The sequence below is a fragment of the Heterodontus francisci genome, chromosome 12, assembly GCF_036365525.1.
Source record: "Heterodontus francisci isolate sHetFra1 chromosome 12, sHetFra1.hap1, whole genome shotgun sequence".
In the NCBI taxonomy this organism is placed as follows: Eukaryota; Metazoa; Chordata; class Chondrichthyes; order Heterodontiformes; family Heterodontidae; genus Heterodontus; species Heterodontus francisci.
The window spans coordinates 22,738,503-22,757,863 of NC_090382.1; the positions used below are offsets into that span (position 1 = coordinate 22,738,503).

At 42.8% G+C, this 19,361-nt stretch overlaps 1 protein-coding gene across 2 annotated transcripts in view; it reads left to right on the plus strand.

The window, feature by feature from the left end:
- rnf145a (ring finger protein 145a) overlaps window positions 1-19,361 on the plus strand; it is a 135,702-nt gene that overhangs the window by 95,294 nt on the left and 21,047 nt on the right. For both annotated transcript variants that reach the window (XM_068043195.1, XM_068043196.1), the window contains exon 4: window positions 18,231-18,466. In XM_068043195.1, the coding sequence (XP_067899296.1) occupies window positions 18,231-18,466 (236 nt within the window). The remainder of the gene's footprint in view (window positions 1-18,230; window positions 18,467-19,361) is intronic.

Below are 19,361 nucleotides of genomic sequence, written 5' to 3' on the forward strand. Positions count from 1 at the left end.
GCTTTAGTTCTCTTTTCCTTTTTAAATATTTGTAGAAACTCTTACTGTCTGTTTTTATATTTCTAGCTAACATCATCCATTGTGTAATAAAAGATAATTATTCAAGCACAAGGATACGTATAGAAAAGTGCTTGTAGTACAGACTCCTTCCTACTTCAACCACTCCTCTGGCATATAATTTCTGAAGATTTTCTCCTATCTGTTAGAATGATTACCACCCTGCATTGCAACACACCTTCACAGATGGCTCACAGTAGAAATGTTAACTGTCGTTCAACTTCAGTACGAGAGAAGTATGTATGTGTTCTGCAAATGCAAATCAGTATCCTGAAGAAGAAAAATCCAGTTTCTGGTGAATCACTTGATGTACTACTGAAGAGCTCTACGACTGTGATTTTATTTTCTCTGCAAGACTCCTCCGTTAACTCTAGATATCAGCTGCTGTAACACTTAGTTATATAGGTTTTAAGATCCCATGTTCAATTCTCAGTCTTGACTGGGCAATTTGAGCTGAGCTGGAGTGACAGCAGAAGCTTTACAGTTAGCATTTGGGTCCCTAGGGCTGAAGAAAGGAAAATGTTCATCAATATTTGCTGTCCAATGTCCACGGCTGCAAAGTGTCTGTGTAGACATTGGTTGAGAATAGGATTCAACTTGACGTGGAAACGGCAGGAACAGGGAATTTTTTTGTCATTCATGTTAGAAGGTCTTCATTTCTTTGAGTCAAAACACAGAATATAGGGTTACCTTTCACATCAAAATGTACCATTGTATGATAAAAACAGCAACAAAAAATATTCTGTCTCCAGTGAGTCTCCTCATAAATAACCCTTTTAAAGAGAGGAGGCTGAAAATGAAATTGAGATCAACACAGTTAAGATGTTGAGATGAGATGTAGAAGTGAGAGAAAATTACAGAATCGCAACCAGAAAGTCAGAAATTTCAAGAGGAAGTGTGACTAAGAGTGAGGTGCAGTTAGTATTTAATGTGAGAAAGTTGCAATTCAAAGACTAACCAGCCCAAGAATTCACTATACTGTGAAGTCTCAACTTTATGTCCATTGTTAAATTATATATAACAGTAGTTATCTAACCATGAATAATAGAATAAAATGTTCAGTTTGAAGAGACTGAAATACAAAACAATTAGTTGGAAATAATTTTTTAAAATTTGCTTATGTGTGATGCAGTGGTGCTCAAACTTAATGCTTTTTCTCTTTTCTGGTTGCTTTGTTCTAAAAAGAGTTAATACTCTCCATGATTCCAGCTTTCTGAATTTTTTATGGTGAGCAACATAGCTGAACTGAGCTGAAGCCTGTTCTCGTCCAATTTCCAAATGTCTCTTCTATATAACAAAGACCAAAACTGTCAACCTTAGACGACATCAAGTTTCTTGCTCAGGTGGCCATTGTTCTTGTGAGCTCTGACAATAGATGCCAGCAGGCAGTTGCTTGTTGCATTCTCCATCTGTCATCTAGACATGTGTATTTGCAATGTGGTCACTGGGTAATAATCAGGAGCAGGAATCCTGTTGGATTTGTCTTTCTTTGTTCCCTAACCTGGAGCTGTTACCTAACCTATGACTACTGCTGTACCCAGGCTGTGTCAACCAGTTTAACTATTAAGTCATGGAACTTTTAACAATGTTTGCACAAAATGTTGCTCCCTATCCTTAAAGTGGTAGGGATTTATGGTAAACTGTGGGAATTAATAAGAAACTGACTAACCAGAAGCAATGGGTGCATTATAGGGAATGTCAAGATGGGAAGAAGTGCTGAGTGGAGTACCCAGGGGTCAGCACTAGAACCTCTAAGTTTCTAATTCACATAAATTACATATTTAGAAATTCGAGGCAAACTGCTGAAGGGACGTGCTGTTTGATACGAGTGTGCTACGAATTACACAAACAACCAATTTAAGATTATCAGATGGGCTAGCAATGTGGCTCATTTACACTTGCTGAAGCTACATATATTGATATGCAGGGACCTGTCCTCTGCAGGCAAAAGGAACCTGTCCAGGTGTTGCACCTTTTTGAATTAAACAAAAGCGTGGGAGACAGTAGTTCCCTGGTACATACTCCATGGCAGCGTTTCGACCAATCAGAGTCGACTTGCCAAGCAATTAGCACCTTTTTCTTGTGCAATATAAATTTTTGTTCCCTTTGAAATTTGGCATTCTTGCGTCTGTCCTGATGGGTGCAAGACAACAAGCTTCGACAGCATGTCTCTTTTTTTAGCAGCTACTTAATTATAAGCACCTACATGTCAGAAAAACGAACAACGATCAAGGCAGCTGGTGATGCAATTGCAAAGTGGTAGATAATTCTTCACATAGAATTTCCAGTTACTGTGCTTTGTGGATGAGGAGCAGAGGTGAACAGCTTTCCCTCAGAAAATGGAGAAAATGTGAAAACTTGGACAGGAAAAGATAAGCTTGTTCATGAAGCCTGTCTCATGTATTCATGATGACTTCAGCATCATAATTTAGAACACATCTTCCCACCAGCAGCCATGTAAATCTCCTGGGAGAGGCAAACAAAAAAGAGAAAAATCCAAGGCCAATTTAGGGAGACAAAATGTAGAAAATTCCTCTTCGACTCTCCAAGGCGATTAAAACTAGTCTCGGGCAGCACATTAGCTGCGATTTATATTGATGTTTTATCGATCTTTCATATGCCCTGATGTCTGTTACAGCTAGTAATTGGTCTAAATGTTTTGAAGGCATGCAGTAAATCTACATTTGTCAGCTCTCTTGAAGGTATGCATTGAATCCACACTCCCTGCATGGGCTCATAACTTGTTCCATTACCGACTGTCCTCTGAAAAAGAACCTCCTGACATCTGTTCTCGTTTTACCGTTGCGCAACTTATACCCATGACTCTGGTTATTCCTAACCTATCTAATTGGAATAATCTATTTATTAACACAGTCCAGTCTCTCCATTTTATGGACTTCAGTCAAATTGCCCTGGAATCTACACTTCTCCAAAGTAAATAGTTCCAGTTGTTTAAGCTCATCAAAGTAACTGCGATATTTAAATTGAGTATATTTCTTGTCACCCTCCTCTCAACCTTTTCCAAAGCTTCAATATCATCAGCTCATGAGGGGACCAAAACCAGACACAGTATTCTGAGTGTGGCCGACCAAACTCTTATACAAGTACAATATTAGATTGAATCATCCCAGCAATTCAACGTATTTGCTTCGGCTGTTGATTCATTACACTGATCATTTCGAGAAACTTCCAAGACTGTTTGTGAAGAAGGCACTGAGACTAGGATGCTTTGGTGGAAAGTGTTTATTGCTTGCCACAGAGCTCACTACTCCACTCATAACTATCTCCAGCCAGTGTTGGCTGGCTCTTGAAATATACGTCTGAGTACAATTAACTAATCAACACCCAACACCTGTTCACCCTATTACCTTCAACTGCTAGGTATTTAACATCCATCAACAGAACTTATTAGACACTAACATGGTCGTGAACCTTAGAGAATTTGGCACCATAAAGCAGATTTTTTTCCTTTTCCACAGATTTTAGTTCTGTACCCTGTAGGGTAGTACCCTGGACAATGTTAAATTTATCTATGTTAAATGCTATTTGCCATATGTGGGTCCATTCCCCAATTGCTTCATGATCTGATTGGAGTATTTTATTTTGGCACGATTTTAACACTTGCATAAGTGTTCATCATTCGCTAACACGCCATCATCCATGTATTAAGATCATGAAAGGCAATGGCCTGAACAGCGATCCCTGTGAGACACCACTGGTAACCAATTTCCAAACATCCACAACCATTAGAAAATACTCACGGTGGGCCGAAGGGCCTGTTTCTGTGCTTTATAACTTGTGGCTTTGTGCCTGTAGGTGTGCAGCCAATTCTTAATCGACTTCTGACATCTTCCTACCAATTTCACAGAATTCTGTGCTGTAGGGTAACCTATTGTGCAGCACCTTATCAAAAGCTTTTTGAAAGTCTTAAACATGCAATGTCTCCTGGACGACCTTCATCCATCAACCTAGTATCTTTAAAAAAAAATCAATCAGATTGGTAAGATGCAGCCTTGTCTGTCAGAAGCCATGTTCAAGTTTGTGGCTCCTGGATATTTATACAGTCTTTCTCGTGGCTGATTAAGGCTGGCCACCAGCAGAAAAATTTGTTGACTTAATTAAGACAAATTCTTTAGGAGAGGTGAACTTGCTTTTTAATCGTGCAGAACTATTCTATTCAGGATTGCTGAGCGGCACAGTAAATAGTGCTTAGTACATTTTCGAGTCCATGCAGCCCTGGGGAGCCCAACTCACTCCATTATGTGAGTGCAAATGGCATCAGTAGCTCAGAGCTTGTTACATTAGTTCAGTAACTTGGGCTAATTTTCAGCTGTACATTGAATGGGAAAATGCCATGCTTAGTGTTTGATCAATTTAATGATGCTTTCGGAGTCATTTTTGGTGATAAATTAGTTGTAGGTGTTGGTGACAAACAGGTCCCTGACCCAGTTGTTACCTCTGTTGCCAGAACCAGAAAAGTAATTACACAAGTGAGTCAGACTGTAAATTGCCCTCTTGGGCAAAGTCTTTGAACACCTCCAAAGAGTACAGACATCAGTTGTCTATTTGTGAAGACCACAAGTTTGTGAATGAATCCCTCGATTGACTTTTTGATACTGTTTCTGAAATGACATGACTGAATTCAGATAATTCAGCAAGTATGCGAACAAGGCAGTTCAGTTAGGATTTTCAAAATGTTGCAACAGTGGAGAGTTGTGTAAAAAAAAAAAATGCGGACTTTCGCAGTTTGAAGGCAAGTTGGAAATCTTACCTCCTTAGCTCCACTCTTCCCCAAGGAGCCAATGGACAGCAAATGCTGCAGGTGACAACTGGCCATATCTAACACAGCAAAAAGATGTGAATTAATTGAATGTACATCAATGTAATTGCAGCTTAATTGTGAGCAAGTCTTTTAGTAGCATTTTGGAAAGAGGTACTTAATGAATAAAAGGGTCTCCAACAAATGCTTGGTTTCCAGTTGACAGTTTGAGCGGCCACCAGCTGTTTTATACTGTCACCTGAACGCAATTTTTTGGGATGCGTAAAATGATTTCACACCCCGTATTTCACTGAGTCACCTTTATAAAGTTTCCCTTCAGCTGAAAGGTCTGACAGACCCAGCTAAATAATGAGATTTCAGTCGCAGATGAGACAGTCAAGGTAACAATACTGAAATAAGATAAGAAAAACTAGAAATCTGCACCATCAGTAGAAAAACAGTCAAAGAGTCTCCACATGAAATATTAAGCTTTCTACTGAGGGATCAGCTGTGCATTTGCAGCATTTCTTTTTTTCATGTACGTGCATTTTATTATCTTATTAGAACAAGGAACAGCTCAGGAACAGGCCATTCGGCCCTCCAAGCCTGCACCGATCTTGATGCCTGCCTAAACTAAAACCTTCTGCACTTCCGGGGACCGTATCCCTCTATTTCCATCCTAGTCGTGTATTTGTCAAGATGCCTCTTAAACGTCATTATCGTACCTGCTTCCACCACCTCCCCCGGCAGCAAGTTCCTGGCACTTGCCACCCTCTGTAAAGAACTTGCCTCGCACATCCCCTCTAAACGTTGCCCCTTGCACCTTAAACCTATGTCCCCTAGTAACTGACTCTTCCACCCTGGGAAAAAGCTTCTGACTATCCACTCTGTCCATGCCGCTCATAACTTTGTAAACTTCTATCATGTCGCCCCTCCACCTCTGTCATTCCAGTGAAAACAATCCGAGTTTATCCAACCTCTCCTCATAGCTAATGCCCTCCAGACCAGGCAACATCCTGGTAAACCTCTTCTGTACACTCTCCAAAGCCTCCACGTCCTTCTGGTAGTGTGGCGACCAGAATTGCACGCAATATTCTAATTGTGGCCTAACTAAAGTTCTGTACAGCTGCAGCATGACATGGCAATTTTTATACTCTATGCCCCGACTGATGAAGGCAAGTATGCCATATGCCTTCTTGACTACCTTATCCACCTGCGTTGCCACTTTCAGTGACCTGTGGACCTGTACGTTCAGATCTCTCTGCCTGTCAATACTCCTAAGGGTTCTGCAATTTACTGTATACTTCCCACCTGCATTAGATCTTGCAAAATGCATTGCCTCACATTTGTCCGGATTAAACTCCATCTGCCATTTCTCTGCCCAAATCTCCAACTAGGGCGGCACAGTGGCGCAGTGGTTAGCACCGCAGCCTCACAGCTCCAGGGACCTGGGTTCGATTCCGGGTACTGCCTGTGTGGAGTTTGCAAGTTCTCCCTGTGTCTGCGTGGGTTTTCTCCGGGTGCTCCGGTTTCCTCCCACAAGCCAAAAGACTTGCAGGTTGATAGGTAAATTGGCCATTATAAATTGTCACTAGTATAGGTAGGTGGTAGGGAAATATAGGGACAGGTGGGGATGTTTGGTAGGAATATGGGATTAGTGTAGGATTAGTATAAATGGGTGGTTGATGTTCGGCACAGACTCGGTGGGCCGAAGGGCCTGTTTCAGTGCTGTATCTCTAAATCTAATCAATCTATATCCTGCTGTATCCTCTGACAATCCTCATCACTGTCCGCAACTCCACCAACCTTTGTGTCGTCCGCAAACTTACTAATCAGACCAGCTACATTTCCCTCCAAATCATTTATATATACTACAAAGAGCAAATGTCCCAGCACTGATCCCTGCGGAACACCACTAGTCACAGCCCTCCATTCAGAAAAGCACCCTTCCACTGCTACCCTCTGTCTTCTATGACAGAGCCAGTTCTGTATCCATCTTGCCAGCTCACCTCTGATCCCGTGTGACTTCACCTTTTGTACCAGTCTGCCATGAGGGACCTTGTCAAAGGCTTTAATGAAGTCCATATAGATAACATCCACTGCCCTTCCTTCATCAATCATCTTTGTCACTTGCTCAAAAAACTCAATCAAGTTAGTGAGACACAACCTCCCCTTCACAAAACCATGCTGCCTCTCGCTAATAAGTTTGTTTGTTTCCAAATGGGAGTAAATCCTGTCCCAAAGAATCCTCTCTAATAATTTCCCAACCGCTGACGTAAGGCTCACCGGCCTATAATTTCCTGGATTATCCTTGCTACCCTTCTTAAACAAAGGAACAGCATTGGCTATTCTCCAGTCCTCTGTGACCTCACCTGTAGCCAATGAGGATGCAAAGATTTCTGTCAAGGCCTCAGCAATTTCTTCCCTTGCCTCCCTTAGTATTCTGGAGTATATCCCATCAGGCCCTGGGGACTTATCTACCTTAATGCTTTGCAAGACGCCCAACACCACCTCCTTTTTGATAATGAGATGACTGCGACTATCTACACTCCCTTCCCTAGGCTCATTATCCACCAAGTCCTTCTCTTTGGTAATGAACATTTTACAGCAAGTTTCTTTTAGAAGGTTCAGAGATTCAGAAGAAAATGGTTAATGTTTGAATGGTTTGCTGTTGTTCCTGTACCTATTGAGTTTTTAATTTTCTTCCGTTTGTTTTATATTCCATCTCTTTCACTGTTTTCTCCTTTGCTTTGTTCCTTTCCTTCATCTTCCCTACTTTTTCTCTTCCTTTTGAAGGCACTGTTTCACCCTCTAGAAGTTTAACCCTTCTGGTTGCTTTTCACTGTGTTTAAACTTTCTTTTTAGCTACCCCCTGTGCTTTTATAGTTCTTTGTTTCTATCTAGTCCCATCCATTGGCAAGATACTGATAAAACAATATGACAAAATAATACCAGACTTTCTACCTTAACAGGAGGATTTAATAGCGGATTTCAGCTCCTAGTCTCAAAACTGTAGATTTGAACTGTGCTGTACAGTACCTGGAAGTGCCAGAAAAGTTGGTCTTCTAAGTGCAGACGTCCTTTGCTTGAATGTACAGTTGACCAAAAATTTGAAGTAACTGCACAGGTAAGTTTGATGACAACTGCTTGATGGAGTGAAATGCTTTAAACCGATGTTTGCAGGACATCTCACATCAATCTTCACAGAAGTACGTTTTGTCACATGGCTGTGCAGCTGCAGAGAAATCTATATTTTGGATAATTCCTGTCTTATTGACCAGAAGAATCAGGGAGGGTGGGGGGCATTGGGGGGGGGGTGTGGGAGGGAAGGTGATGAGGTGGGGTGGTCGGAGGACCTGAAGGACTTCAACTAGATCATGGCTGATCTCCCTCAACGTCATTTTCCCACACTATCTCCATATCCCTTGATGCCTTTAATATTTAGAAATCTGTCGATCTCTGTCTTGAATATACTCAATGGCTGAGTCTCTACCGACTTCCGAGGTACAGAATTCCAAAGAGTCGCCACCCTCTATGAGTGAAGAAATTCTTCCTCATCTCAGTCCTAAAAGGCGTACCCGTTATTCTGAGACAGTGTCCCCTGGTTCTAGATACACCCACGTTCCCCCCCCCCCCCCCCCCCCCCCCCCGAGCCAGGGGAAATGTCCTGCCTGCATCTAATCCGTCAAGCCCTGTAAGATGTTGTATGTTTCAATGAGATCACCTGTCATTCTTCTAAACTCTAGAGAATGCAGGCCCAGTCTCCTCAATCTCTCCTCATAGGACAATCCCGCCATCCCAGGGATCAGTCTGGTGAATCTTCGTTACACTCCCTCGATGGCAAGTATATCCTTCCTTAGATAAGGAGACCAAAACTGTACGCAATACTCCAGGTGTGGTCTCACCGAGGCTCTATACAATTGGCATAGTAGATATATGACTTGTAACAGGTGAGTCCAGAATTAGACGGATGAATGATAAGGCAGAACAGTTTGGTCTTTGTAGCCTGCGGTGATGATTTCTTCTTCCATCGTGTCTCAAGCTGGCTGTGGTGCTAAGCCAAGGCTATCATGGGTCCACCTCAGGGAGCCCTCCCCAGTCTGCTGAATTTCCCTTTCCTGACTGCTTGTTTTTATACATTTTAGGAGCAGATGGATACTTCACGTCATCATTGTCACTGGACCAGTAACCCAGAGATCCAAGGTATTGCTCTGGGGACCTGGGTTCGAATCCCACCACAGCAAAAGGTGGAATTTGAATTCAATTAATAAATCTGGGATTAAAAGCTCGTCTAATGATTAGATGATTCATCTAATGATGGCCATGAAACCATTGTCGATTGTTGTAAAGATCCATCTGGTTCACTAATGTCCTTCAGGGAAGGAAATCTGCTGTCTTTACCTGGTCTGGCCTACATGTGACTCCAGATCCACAGCAATGTGGTTAACTCTTATACGCCCTCTGAAATGGCCTAGCAAGCCACTCAGTTGTATCTAACCGCTACGAAGTCCAAGAAAAGGAATGAAACTGGACGGACCACCCGGCTTCAACCTAGGCACCGGAAACGACAACGGCAAACCCAGCCCTGTTGACCCTGCAAAGCCCTCCTTACTAACATCTGGGGGCTTGTGCCAAATTTGGGAGAGCTGTCCCACAGACTAGTCAAGCAACAGCCTGACACATAGTCTTACTCACGGAATCAAACCTGACAGATAATGTCCCACACACTGCCATCACTGTCCCCCGGTATGTCCTGTCCCACCAGCAGGACAGACCGAGCAGAGGTGGTGGCAAAGTGGTATACAGTTGCCCTGGGAGTCCTCAACATCCACTCCGGACCCCATGCAGTCTCATGGCATCAGGTCAAACATAGGCAAGGAAACCTCCTGCTGATTACCACCTACCGCCCTCCCTCAGCTGATGAGTCAGTATTCCTCCATGTTGAACGCCACTTGGAGGAAGCACTGAGGGTGGCAAAGGCGCAGAATGTACTCTGGATGGGGGACTTCAATGTCCATCACCAAGAGTGGCTCAGAAGCACCACTACTGACTGAGCTGGCCGAGTCCTAAATGACATAACTGCTAGACTAGGTCTGCAGTAGGTAGTGAGGGAACCAGCAAGAGGGAAAAACATACTTGCCCTCATCCTCACCAATCTGTCTGCCGCAGATGCATCTATCCATGATAGTATTGATAGGAGTGACCACTGCACAGTACTTGTGGAGACGCAGTCCCGCCTTCACATTGAGGATACCGTCCATCGTGTTGTGTGACACTACCACCGTGCTAAATGGGATAGATTTCTAACAGATCTAGCAATGCAAAACTGGGCACCCATGAGGCGCTGTGGGCCATCAGCAGCAGCAGAATTGTACTCAACCATCAATCTGTAACCTCATGGCTCAGCATATCCCCCACTCTACCATTACCATCAAGCCGGGAGACCAACCCTGGTTCAATCAAGAGTGCAGGAGGACATGCCAGGAGCAGCACCAGGCATACCTCAAAATGAGGTGTCAACCTGGTGAAGCTACAACACAGGACTATGTGCGTGCCAAACTGCATAAACAGCATGCAATAGACAGAGCTAAGCAATCCCATAACTAACGCATCAGATCTAAGCTCTGCAGTCCTGCCGCATCCAGCCGTGAATGGTGGTGGACAATTAAACAACTAACTGGAGGAGGTGGCTCCACAAATATCCCCATCCTCAATGATGGGGGTTCCCAGCACATCAGTGCGAAAGATAAGGCAGAAGCATTTGCAGCAATCTTCGGCCAAAAGTGCCGAGTTGATGATCCATCTCGGCCTCCTCCTAAAGACCACAGCATTACAGATGCCAGACTTCAGCCAATTCGATTCACCCTGCGTGATATCAAGTGACGACTGAAGGCACTGCATACTGCCAAGTGTATGGGCCCTGACAATATTCCGGCAATAGTACTGAAGACCTGTGCTCCAGAACTTGCTGTGCCCCTCGCCAAGCTGTTCCAGTACAGCTACAACACTGGCATCTATCCAGCAATCTGGAAAATTGCCCAAGTATGTCCTGTACACAAAAAACAGGACAAGTCCAACCCGGCTACTTATCGCCCCGTCAGTCTACTCTCAATCATCAGTAAAGTGATGGAAGATGTCATCAACAATGTCATCAAGCGGCACTTGCTTAGCAATAACCCGCTCGGTGATGCTCAGTTTGGGTTCCACCAGGGCCACTCAGCTCCTGACTTCAGCCTTGGTTCAAACATGGACAAAAGAGCTCAACTCAAGAGGTGAGGTGAGAGTGACTGCCCTTGACATCAAGGCAGCATTTGACCGAGTATGGCATCAAGGAGCCCGAGCAAAACTGGAGTCAATGGGAATCGGGGAAAACACTCCACTGGTTGGCGTCATACCTAACACAAAGGAAGGTGGTTGTTGTTGGAGGTCAATCATCTGAGCTCCAGGACATCACTGCAGGAGTTCCTCAGGGTAGTGTCCTAGGCCCAACCATTTTCAGCTGCTTCATCAATGACCTTCCTTCAATCATAAGGTCAGAAATGGGGATGTTCGCTGATGTTTGCACAATGTTCAGCACCATTCGCAACTCCTCAAATACTGAAGCAGTCCGCGTAGAAATGCAGCAAGACCTGGACAATATCCAGACTTGAGATGACATGTGGCAACTAACATTCGTGCCACACAAGTGCCAGGCAGTGACCATCTCCAACAAGAGAGAATCTAACCATCTCCCCTTGACATTCAATGGCATTACCATCGCTGAATCTGCCACTATCAACATCCTAGGGGATACCATTGACCAGAAACTAAACCGGAGTAGCCATATAAATACCGTGGCTACAAGAGCAGGTCAGAGGCTCGGAATCCTGCGGCTAGTAACTCATCATCTGACTCCCCAAAGCCTGTCCACCATCTCCAAGGCACAAGTCAGGAATGTGATGGAATACTCTCCACTTGCCTGGATGGGTGCAGCTCCAACAACACTCAAGAAGCTCGACACCATCCAGGACAAAGTAGCCCACTGAATTGGCACCCCATCCACAAACATTCACTCCTTCCACTACTGACGCACAGTGGCAACAATGTGTAACATCTACAAGATGCACTGCAGCAATACACCAGGGCTCCTTAGACAGCACCTTACAAACCCACAACCTCTGCCATCTGGAAGGACAAGGGCAGCAAATGCATGGGAACACCACCACCTGCAAGTTCCCCTCCAAGTCACACACCATTCTGACTTCGAACTATATCGCTGTTCCTTCACTGTCACTGGGTCAAAATCCTGGAACCCCCTTCCTAACAGCACTGTGTATGTACCTACATCACATGGACTGCAATGGTTCAAGAAGGCAGCTCACTGCCACCTTTTTCAAGGGCAATTAGGGATGGGCAATAAATGCTGGCCTAGCCAGTGACACCCACATCTCATGAATGAATAAAAAAAATTCACTTAATTACTTGTACCCATTCATTTGTCCAATTACTGGGAAATAGATACCCAAGGAAAGCCCCTCCTATGTTAGTCTCCAGCCCCATGAGGTCATTCTTTCGTTTATCTCTTGTATGAACATCTTGTTATCTCTTGTTGCAACCGAGGCAGGAGATTGCACTGTTTGTTCTAGTTCTCCACGGGTTACAACATATATTTAATTTTTTCTTCCCACTTATCGAGATGGTCAATCATGTACTCTATTTTTATCCCAGGATAAAATGCACTCACCAGGTTTCTTTAATGAACAACAATATTATCCATTTATTACAGAAAAAGTCTTAACCAGTAATGAAATAAAGCATGAACACACAGTTCGAAATATTCAAGTTCCCTTTTTACCTGAGCCCCTCACACTCTCACACAGTCATACACTGGTTAACCGGAAAAATAAAGGGATTTCAGTTTTTAGAGCTCTGTTATAGACAAAAAAAAAAACATTTGGGCTGAATACTTGCTCATTCTTGAAGAAAAAGTAGATGTGATATGTTGTGTTCCAAAACTGGTATACCGCCTGGCCTCCGAGTACACCTGGACAGGTCACTGGGATCTTTTAGAACAGTTCTTTTCAGGCAGCATTGAGAATTAATTTCGCAGGCTTTTCTTCAAATATAGGAGACCAGATAATTTGACACAGTGGACTTCTCAGGGTCTTTTTGAGAGATGCTGGAAAGTTGAGCTGGGTTGTGGTCTTCTCTCCTTGGAAGTTCTCTCCCTTTTTATACGGTTCAACCCGAAATTAAAACAATTCAAAAGCAAAACTGACAACAGGAGGGTCAACCTTTTGACCTCCATCAATCTTGACCTGTCTCTTCTTTGTAAACAACTTATCTAGGTGTCCAAAGTTCTCTGTTGTTTATTGGGCAGAAGTCAGGTGTTTTCCAAGAAAGGCGGCTTCTTGTTGCTGGAAGTCAAGTGGTTTCCCGGAAAGGCTTGTTTTCCTCACAAGACCTCTCACTGCCCCTTTTTTAAAAAAAAACTTTGCCAGGGACTGTTTTTTCAAAGTCAAGTGGCCTTTACATGACCCCCTTTGAAAACCCCAAAGTTTAACATTTCTTCAATCTTTCAAAAATGAATCCTCAAAAAATATATTTAACAAAACAGAGGCACTTTCGTAACACCCTCAAACAGTTTATGGATCATGAGGCTCCCCTTTATCAGGCCCAGCTATGCCTATACAAAAGTCTGTTTCTATGTTATATCCTAAGCCAGATAACAAGCCCTTTTGAAATTCTTATTCATCATGACAAACACTGTTCCCTGTCAGCTCAGGCAGACTACTGAAGAATCTCCCTCAGCTGGAGAAACCTACTTATGATTTGAGAAGACCATTATTTCCTACACTTCTCTCAAAGCCTTTAAGTCTGCTGGATTTCAGTTCCACAGATGCTGTTTGCCTTCAGTACCTTATACAAGTGGTGGTATTCATGTTTGAGCTGAGACAGTGGTGCTAACACACTATTTGACTGGTAGGACATCACAAGCCTAATCCCGTCTCCACCTAAATCCCACACATGCTGCCTTTCCAGCATGGGTCAGTGGATAGTATTGATCTTCCCCGGTAATACAAATTGCTGGTGTTTTCTGACCGACATGGGTTCCCAGCAACTTCCACTACTTCAAATTAAATTGCCCATCCTTCATGGCTTTGCCCCTCCTTAACTATCTAAACACATCCCTATTCTCCCCCTGTATCCATTCCTCTGACTCTAGCCCTTGGGCATCACCCACTTCCTAAATGACACCCTTTGCAGCTGTGCATTCAGCAGCCAAGGCCATACTCTCTGGGCTTCCCTTTCAAAAACCCTCAACCTCTTAACTTACCTCTGCTCCTTTAAATATTTTGCTTCCCCCTCCTTATTTCTCCTCTCTGGCTCTGCTCCATTTTTTTTCTGACTACATCTCTGTGCAGTGTTTTGGTATGTGTTTCCATGTTCAAGGTGCTATATAAGTGCTATGTTATAACATTCTATGGTTTAATGGAAATATTTTTGTGTGCTTGCCACAAGTGGGGAACACATGTCCCAATGTAAAATTGAGATCTCTTTGCATTCTACCTTGTGTCATTGTAATTCCAAAAAACCTAAGAAAAAACTTAGAATATTTGGCAGGGTAGCACTTGCAAATGAATTATCAAGGGCACTGTTAAATAGTGTGGTCATTTGATTGTTCCAAATCTAAAAAAAAATCTGTTTTGGTTTCTTCTGTGGTAATCAGACTAATAACTCTGACATACTGCAGAATAAATGTATACGTGTGTGAGATAGAAAATATAATTTTCTGTGATACTGAGATGTTTTAAAAATGATGCATTATTGCTGGTTGCTTTTACTCTTGTCATTTTCTCTTCCTGCTCAAGAGTGTGATCAGAGACTTGCTCAGGAACTATGAATTTAATTTTAAAGAAGTATCAAAAAATTCCCAGGAGCCCCTTCGCCCATCTACCTGGGACAAAATGCTTTTGTTCAACACCCGAAGGTGCGTTGGCTAAGATAATGAACTTGCTGCAGGGATACAAATTTCTATCGTGCTATTCCATGGCAGAGCACATTAAAGCAGTGTTCCACAATGCCTTTTGTCTGTTGGTATTTTATAGTTTCTACTTAAGTTGCCAAATCTTGGCTCTTCCTTTGTTGCACAGCAAGCTTATCTGGTGAATATCTAAGGTATGCAGACCAGAAAAGGTTCCATGTTTGATCCATGGTCCATGCTGTTTTAGCTGATTTCAGCCAAATAGCAGTGGGGCGTGGATGTTAAAGTTACCTTGACTTCTTTGGACTAGGAGGGAGAAATCATTAAGGGCTTTTGATCACGATTCATAGACCCTGTTGGAATTGTCTTGGTGTAGTTGCCTGTTGAAAACATGATGAGTTGAATAGCTTTCTGAAGTTCACTGACAAAATTCACACTTGAATCTTGGTCATTTGGGTGAAGATGGATCTCCAAAATGGCAGGAATTATTTTCTGTCAGGTGATGTATTCACAGCTGTCTTTCTCAAACTAAGAAGGGGAATTACTTTTGGAGGCTGTTTGATATCACTTAAAAAAAAAATTAAGGAGGTTGGATGTGAAAGTCTTGTCTCAGCATTATTGCGTGTAGTATTTCTTTTGAAACCTGATAACATAGAACAGTACAGCACAGTACAGGCCCTTTGGCCCACGATGTTGTGCCGAACCTTTAACCTACTCTAAGATCAAACTAACTCCCTACCCTTCATTCTACTATCATCCATGTACCTATCCAAGAGTCGCTTAAACGTCCCTAATGTATCTGCTTCTACTACCACCGCTGGCAGCGCATTCCAAGCACCCACCCACTCTCTGTGTAAAGAACCTACCTCTGACATCTTCCCCGAAACCTTCCTCCAATCACCTTAAAATTATGCCCCCTGTTGATAGCCCTTTCCACCCTGGGAAAAAGTCTCTGGCTATCCACTCTATCTATGCCTCTCATCATCTTGTACCCCTCTATCAAGTCACCTCTCATCCTTCTTCGCTCCAATGAGAAAAGCCCTAGCTCCCTCAATCTTTCTTCGTAAGACATGCCCTCCAGTCCAGGCAGCATCCTGGTAAATCTCCTCTGCACCCTCTCTAAAGCTTTCACATCCTTCCTATAATGAGGCGACCAGAACTGAACACAATATTCCAAGTGTGGTCGAACCAGGGCCTTATAGAGCTGCAACATAACCTCGTGGCTCTTAAACTCAATCCCCCTGTTAATGAAAGCCAACACACCATATGCCTTCTTAACAACCCTATCAACTTGGGTGGCAACTTTGAGCGATCTATGGACATGGACCCCAAGATCCCTCTGTTCCTCCACACTACCAAGAATCCTGTCTTTAAGCCTGTATTCTGCATTCAAATTCGACCTTCCAAAATGAATCACTTCACACTTTTCCAGGTTGAACTCCATCTGCCACTTCTCAACCCAGCTCTGCATCCTGTCAATGTCCCGTTGCAATCTACAACAGCCTTCCACACTATCCACAACTCCAGCAACCTTCATGTCGGCAAACTTGCTAACTCAACCTTCCACTTCCTCATCCAAGTCATTTATAAAAATCACAAAGAGCAGAGGTCCCAGAACAGATCCCTGCAGAACACCACTGGTCACCGAGCTCCAGGCTGAATACTTTCCATCTACTACCACCCTCTGACTTCTGTGGGCCAGCCAATTTTGTATTCAGACAGCCAACTTTCCCTGAATCCCATGCTTCCTTACTTTCTGAATGAGCCTACCATGGGGAACCTTATTAAACGCCTTGCTAAAATCCATATACACCATATCCACTGCTCTTCCTTCATCAATGTGTTTTGTCACATCTTCAAAGAATTCAATAAGGCTTGTGAGGCATGACCTGCCCCTCACAAAGCCATGCTGACTGTCTCTAATCAAACCATGCTTTTCCAAATAATCATAAATCCTGTCTCTCAGAATCCTCTCCAATAATTTGCCCACTACCGACGTAAGACTGACTGGTCTATAATTCCCAGGGTTATCCCTATTCCCTTTCTTGAACAAGGGAACCTATAATAACCTGTAATTTTTGTCTGCTACTACATAATTACTACTGATTCTCTGCTATAAACATTGGAAAGATATTAGTGTATGAACAGATTGTTCTCTAGCTCCCTCATTACATTAAATGAGGAATATGAACAGGGTTATTTTTCAGTCTTACTGCAATGCTAAGATCATTAACGAATATTGCAAAACTGGAAACAAGTACGACTGATGGAGCCCCTGTGTCATGGTTGTTGTGGATCTGTTGCATGTCCCCTCCAATTTTCTGTTTGCTGATTGAGGGACATTTGTTTAGCAGAAGTATTCACTCCATCCCCAACAGGATATCTATGGTCGTTTTCGGTTCTTCATGTGGCTCAGTTGATAAAGATATCGATTGGAACATAAATGCCAGCATGGACTGGTTGAAGCAAATGGCCAATTTCTGTGCCATATATCCAGTGTAATACTATGTAACAAAGATTGGACGGTCTTGTTCAGTTTTCAGGCTGCTGACTTTGTGGACTTCCATTGAGATAATGGTAGGAATATGATAATTGACTTCAGTGCCCATTGGAAACTGAACTAGTGTTCCCACTTCTGGCCACTGTCCGTAGTGCCCTGCTTTGAAGTCCACAAGTACGATGTTGATGAGGACTGGATAACAGGTTTGCTATTGTTACTCAAAAAGCCCTTCACAGCATACAGTGCAATTGGTGTGATATGAGCTTTGGAGTGGGATATTTTAAACTGCTAATCCTGATGCAGTAATGGATACATAAACCTAAATCTCCATTCTAATTATAGCATATCTATCTGTCTTTTAATCCTTACTACAGTTACACTAACAAACTTAAAGGAAGCAACTTTTGTCAATACTACATCGTTTTTATATATCTACATTAAACCATCTTCACAGATATCCTGTAACAGCATTTTAAAATATGTTGCAACGTAAAGTGGGAAAAAATGCCTTTGGTTTAATGGTATATACACCACAGAGTATGATGCTGTGGTATTCTGGATTCCATGGATTGGAACCCTGGTCTGGAAATATCAATTGTTCCAAGTTGGGATACAACAGTTGAACTCTGTTTCTGGACTACAAAGATGATTAGTTCTCATTTGTGATCACTATGTCGTTACTCGTGTTGAAAACTGTTATTGTGTGGACATTGGGCAAGAAGAGGATAGCTTGCCCGCATTCCTTAAGCTCATACATAGAGAATGAGCACTTAGGCAAGGTATTGAAGGGTGCCCATGAAAGAGTCATGGCCTTGAGGAGAGGAGACAATGTAGTGTTAAATTCAGCCCACTATTCTGCCAGCTAACTTCAGTTCTGGTGTGGTGTAACCTTGTTTTGAGTGAACCTGTTCCAATTGCATTAATTCTCTGTTGTTTGGTATTGATTATAGGACAGCTAGTGGTGTGTACACTTTGCTCCTTCGTTATGAAGACAAAACAGATCTGGCTATTTTCTGCCCATCTGCTACCCTTACTGGCACGGTTCTGCATGGTTCCTGTGGAAATGCTCGTTATTATCAACCGGTTTGCCATGATTTTCACGGGACTGGAGGTGCTTTATTTCCTGGCCTCTAACCTGTCGGTCCCATACAAGCTGGCCAAATCAGCATACAGGGAACTGGTGCAGGTGAGAGAAACCAAACAAATGAATTGAGTATTGAACACTTCCCATTTCTCCCTCTGTCTCTCACCCCTTGCATTCCCATATCCTTCCTCTTCCTCCATTCCCTCTCTGTTGACAGGGGCTCTGCTCTAAGTATCCCAGTTACACCTGTTCCCCTCCCATGTTGCTGTTCAACATTTTCACTCTGATGTGATTTCACCAGTATCCACTTGTCTGCCCAAAATATTTGTTTCTTCTCCTGAGTTTGGATCTTGTTGGCCATTCCTAATGTAAGTTATATGACTTGTTGGCCTTATCCCAACCATACCTTCCCATATGTTGTCTGAGTGGGGTTGTCCATGGCTCAGTCCTTCCCAAAACTCAGCCCAATTTCTCTTGTTTTAGTAACCTGTTTTGAAGTTTCTGATTGTCATAATTGTGCCTTGTCTATATAATTGCTACAGTCTAACTTGTTATTGTTGCAATATTGCTATTCTCCTGTATGTGGTGTGACCTTGATTTCAACCTTGTTTGTTTTTCTTTTTTTGCATTTCTGTTTGGGGGTTGCTGCCTCACATGTAGCTAGTGCAAGTTAGTTTAAAAATTCCTGCAGTAAACTTTTTTTTAAAGATAAACTTGACCAGATAATTATTAAGAAAAATCTTGTTCTTCACTAATTACAGGCAAGGGCTTTTCCAGGGATGCTTTTTTAAAAAAAAAATGTTCTGAGCAGTGTTAAGTTTTACTTGGCCTTGGACTTAAAACTCCTCCAGTACTCCATCTGGAAGTAGTGAGTGGGTAGTAATGATCATCCACTCCTGATGAAAGGTTTGTGTAAAAGTTGCTCAGAATTTGCTGGGAAAATAACTGTGAGTTTAATGTGCATGCTGTTATTAGTGTGTAAACTGTCAAGCAATTT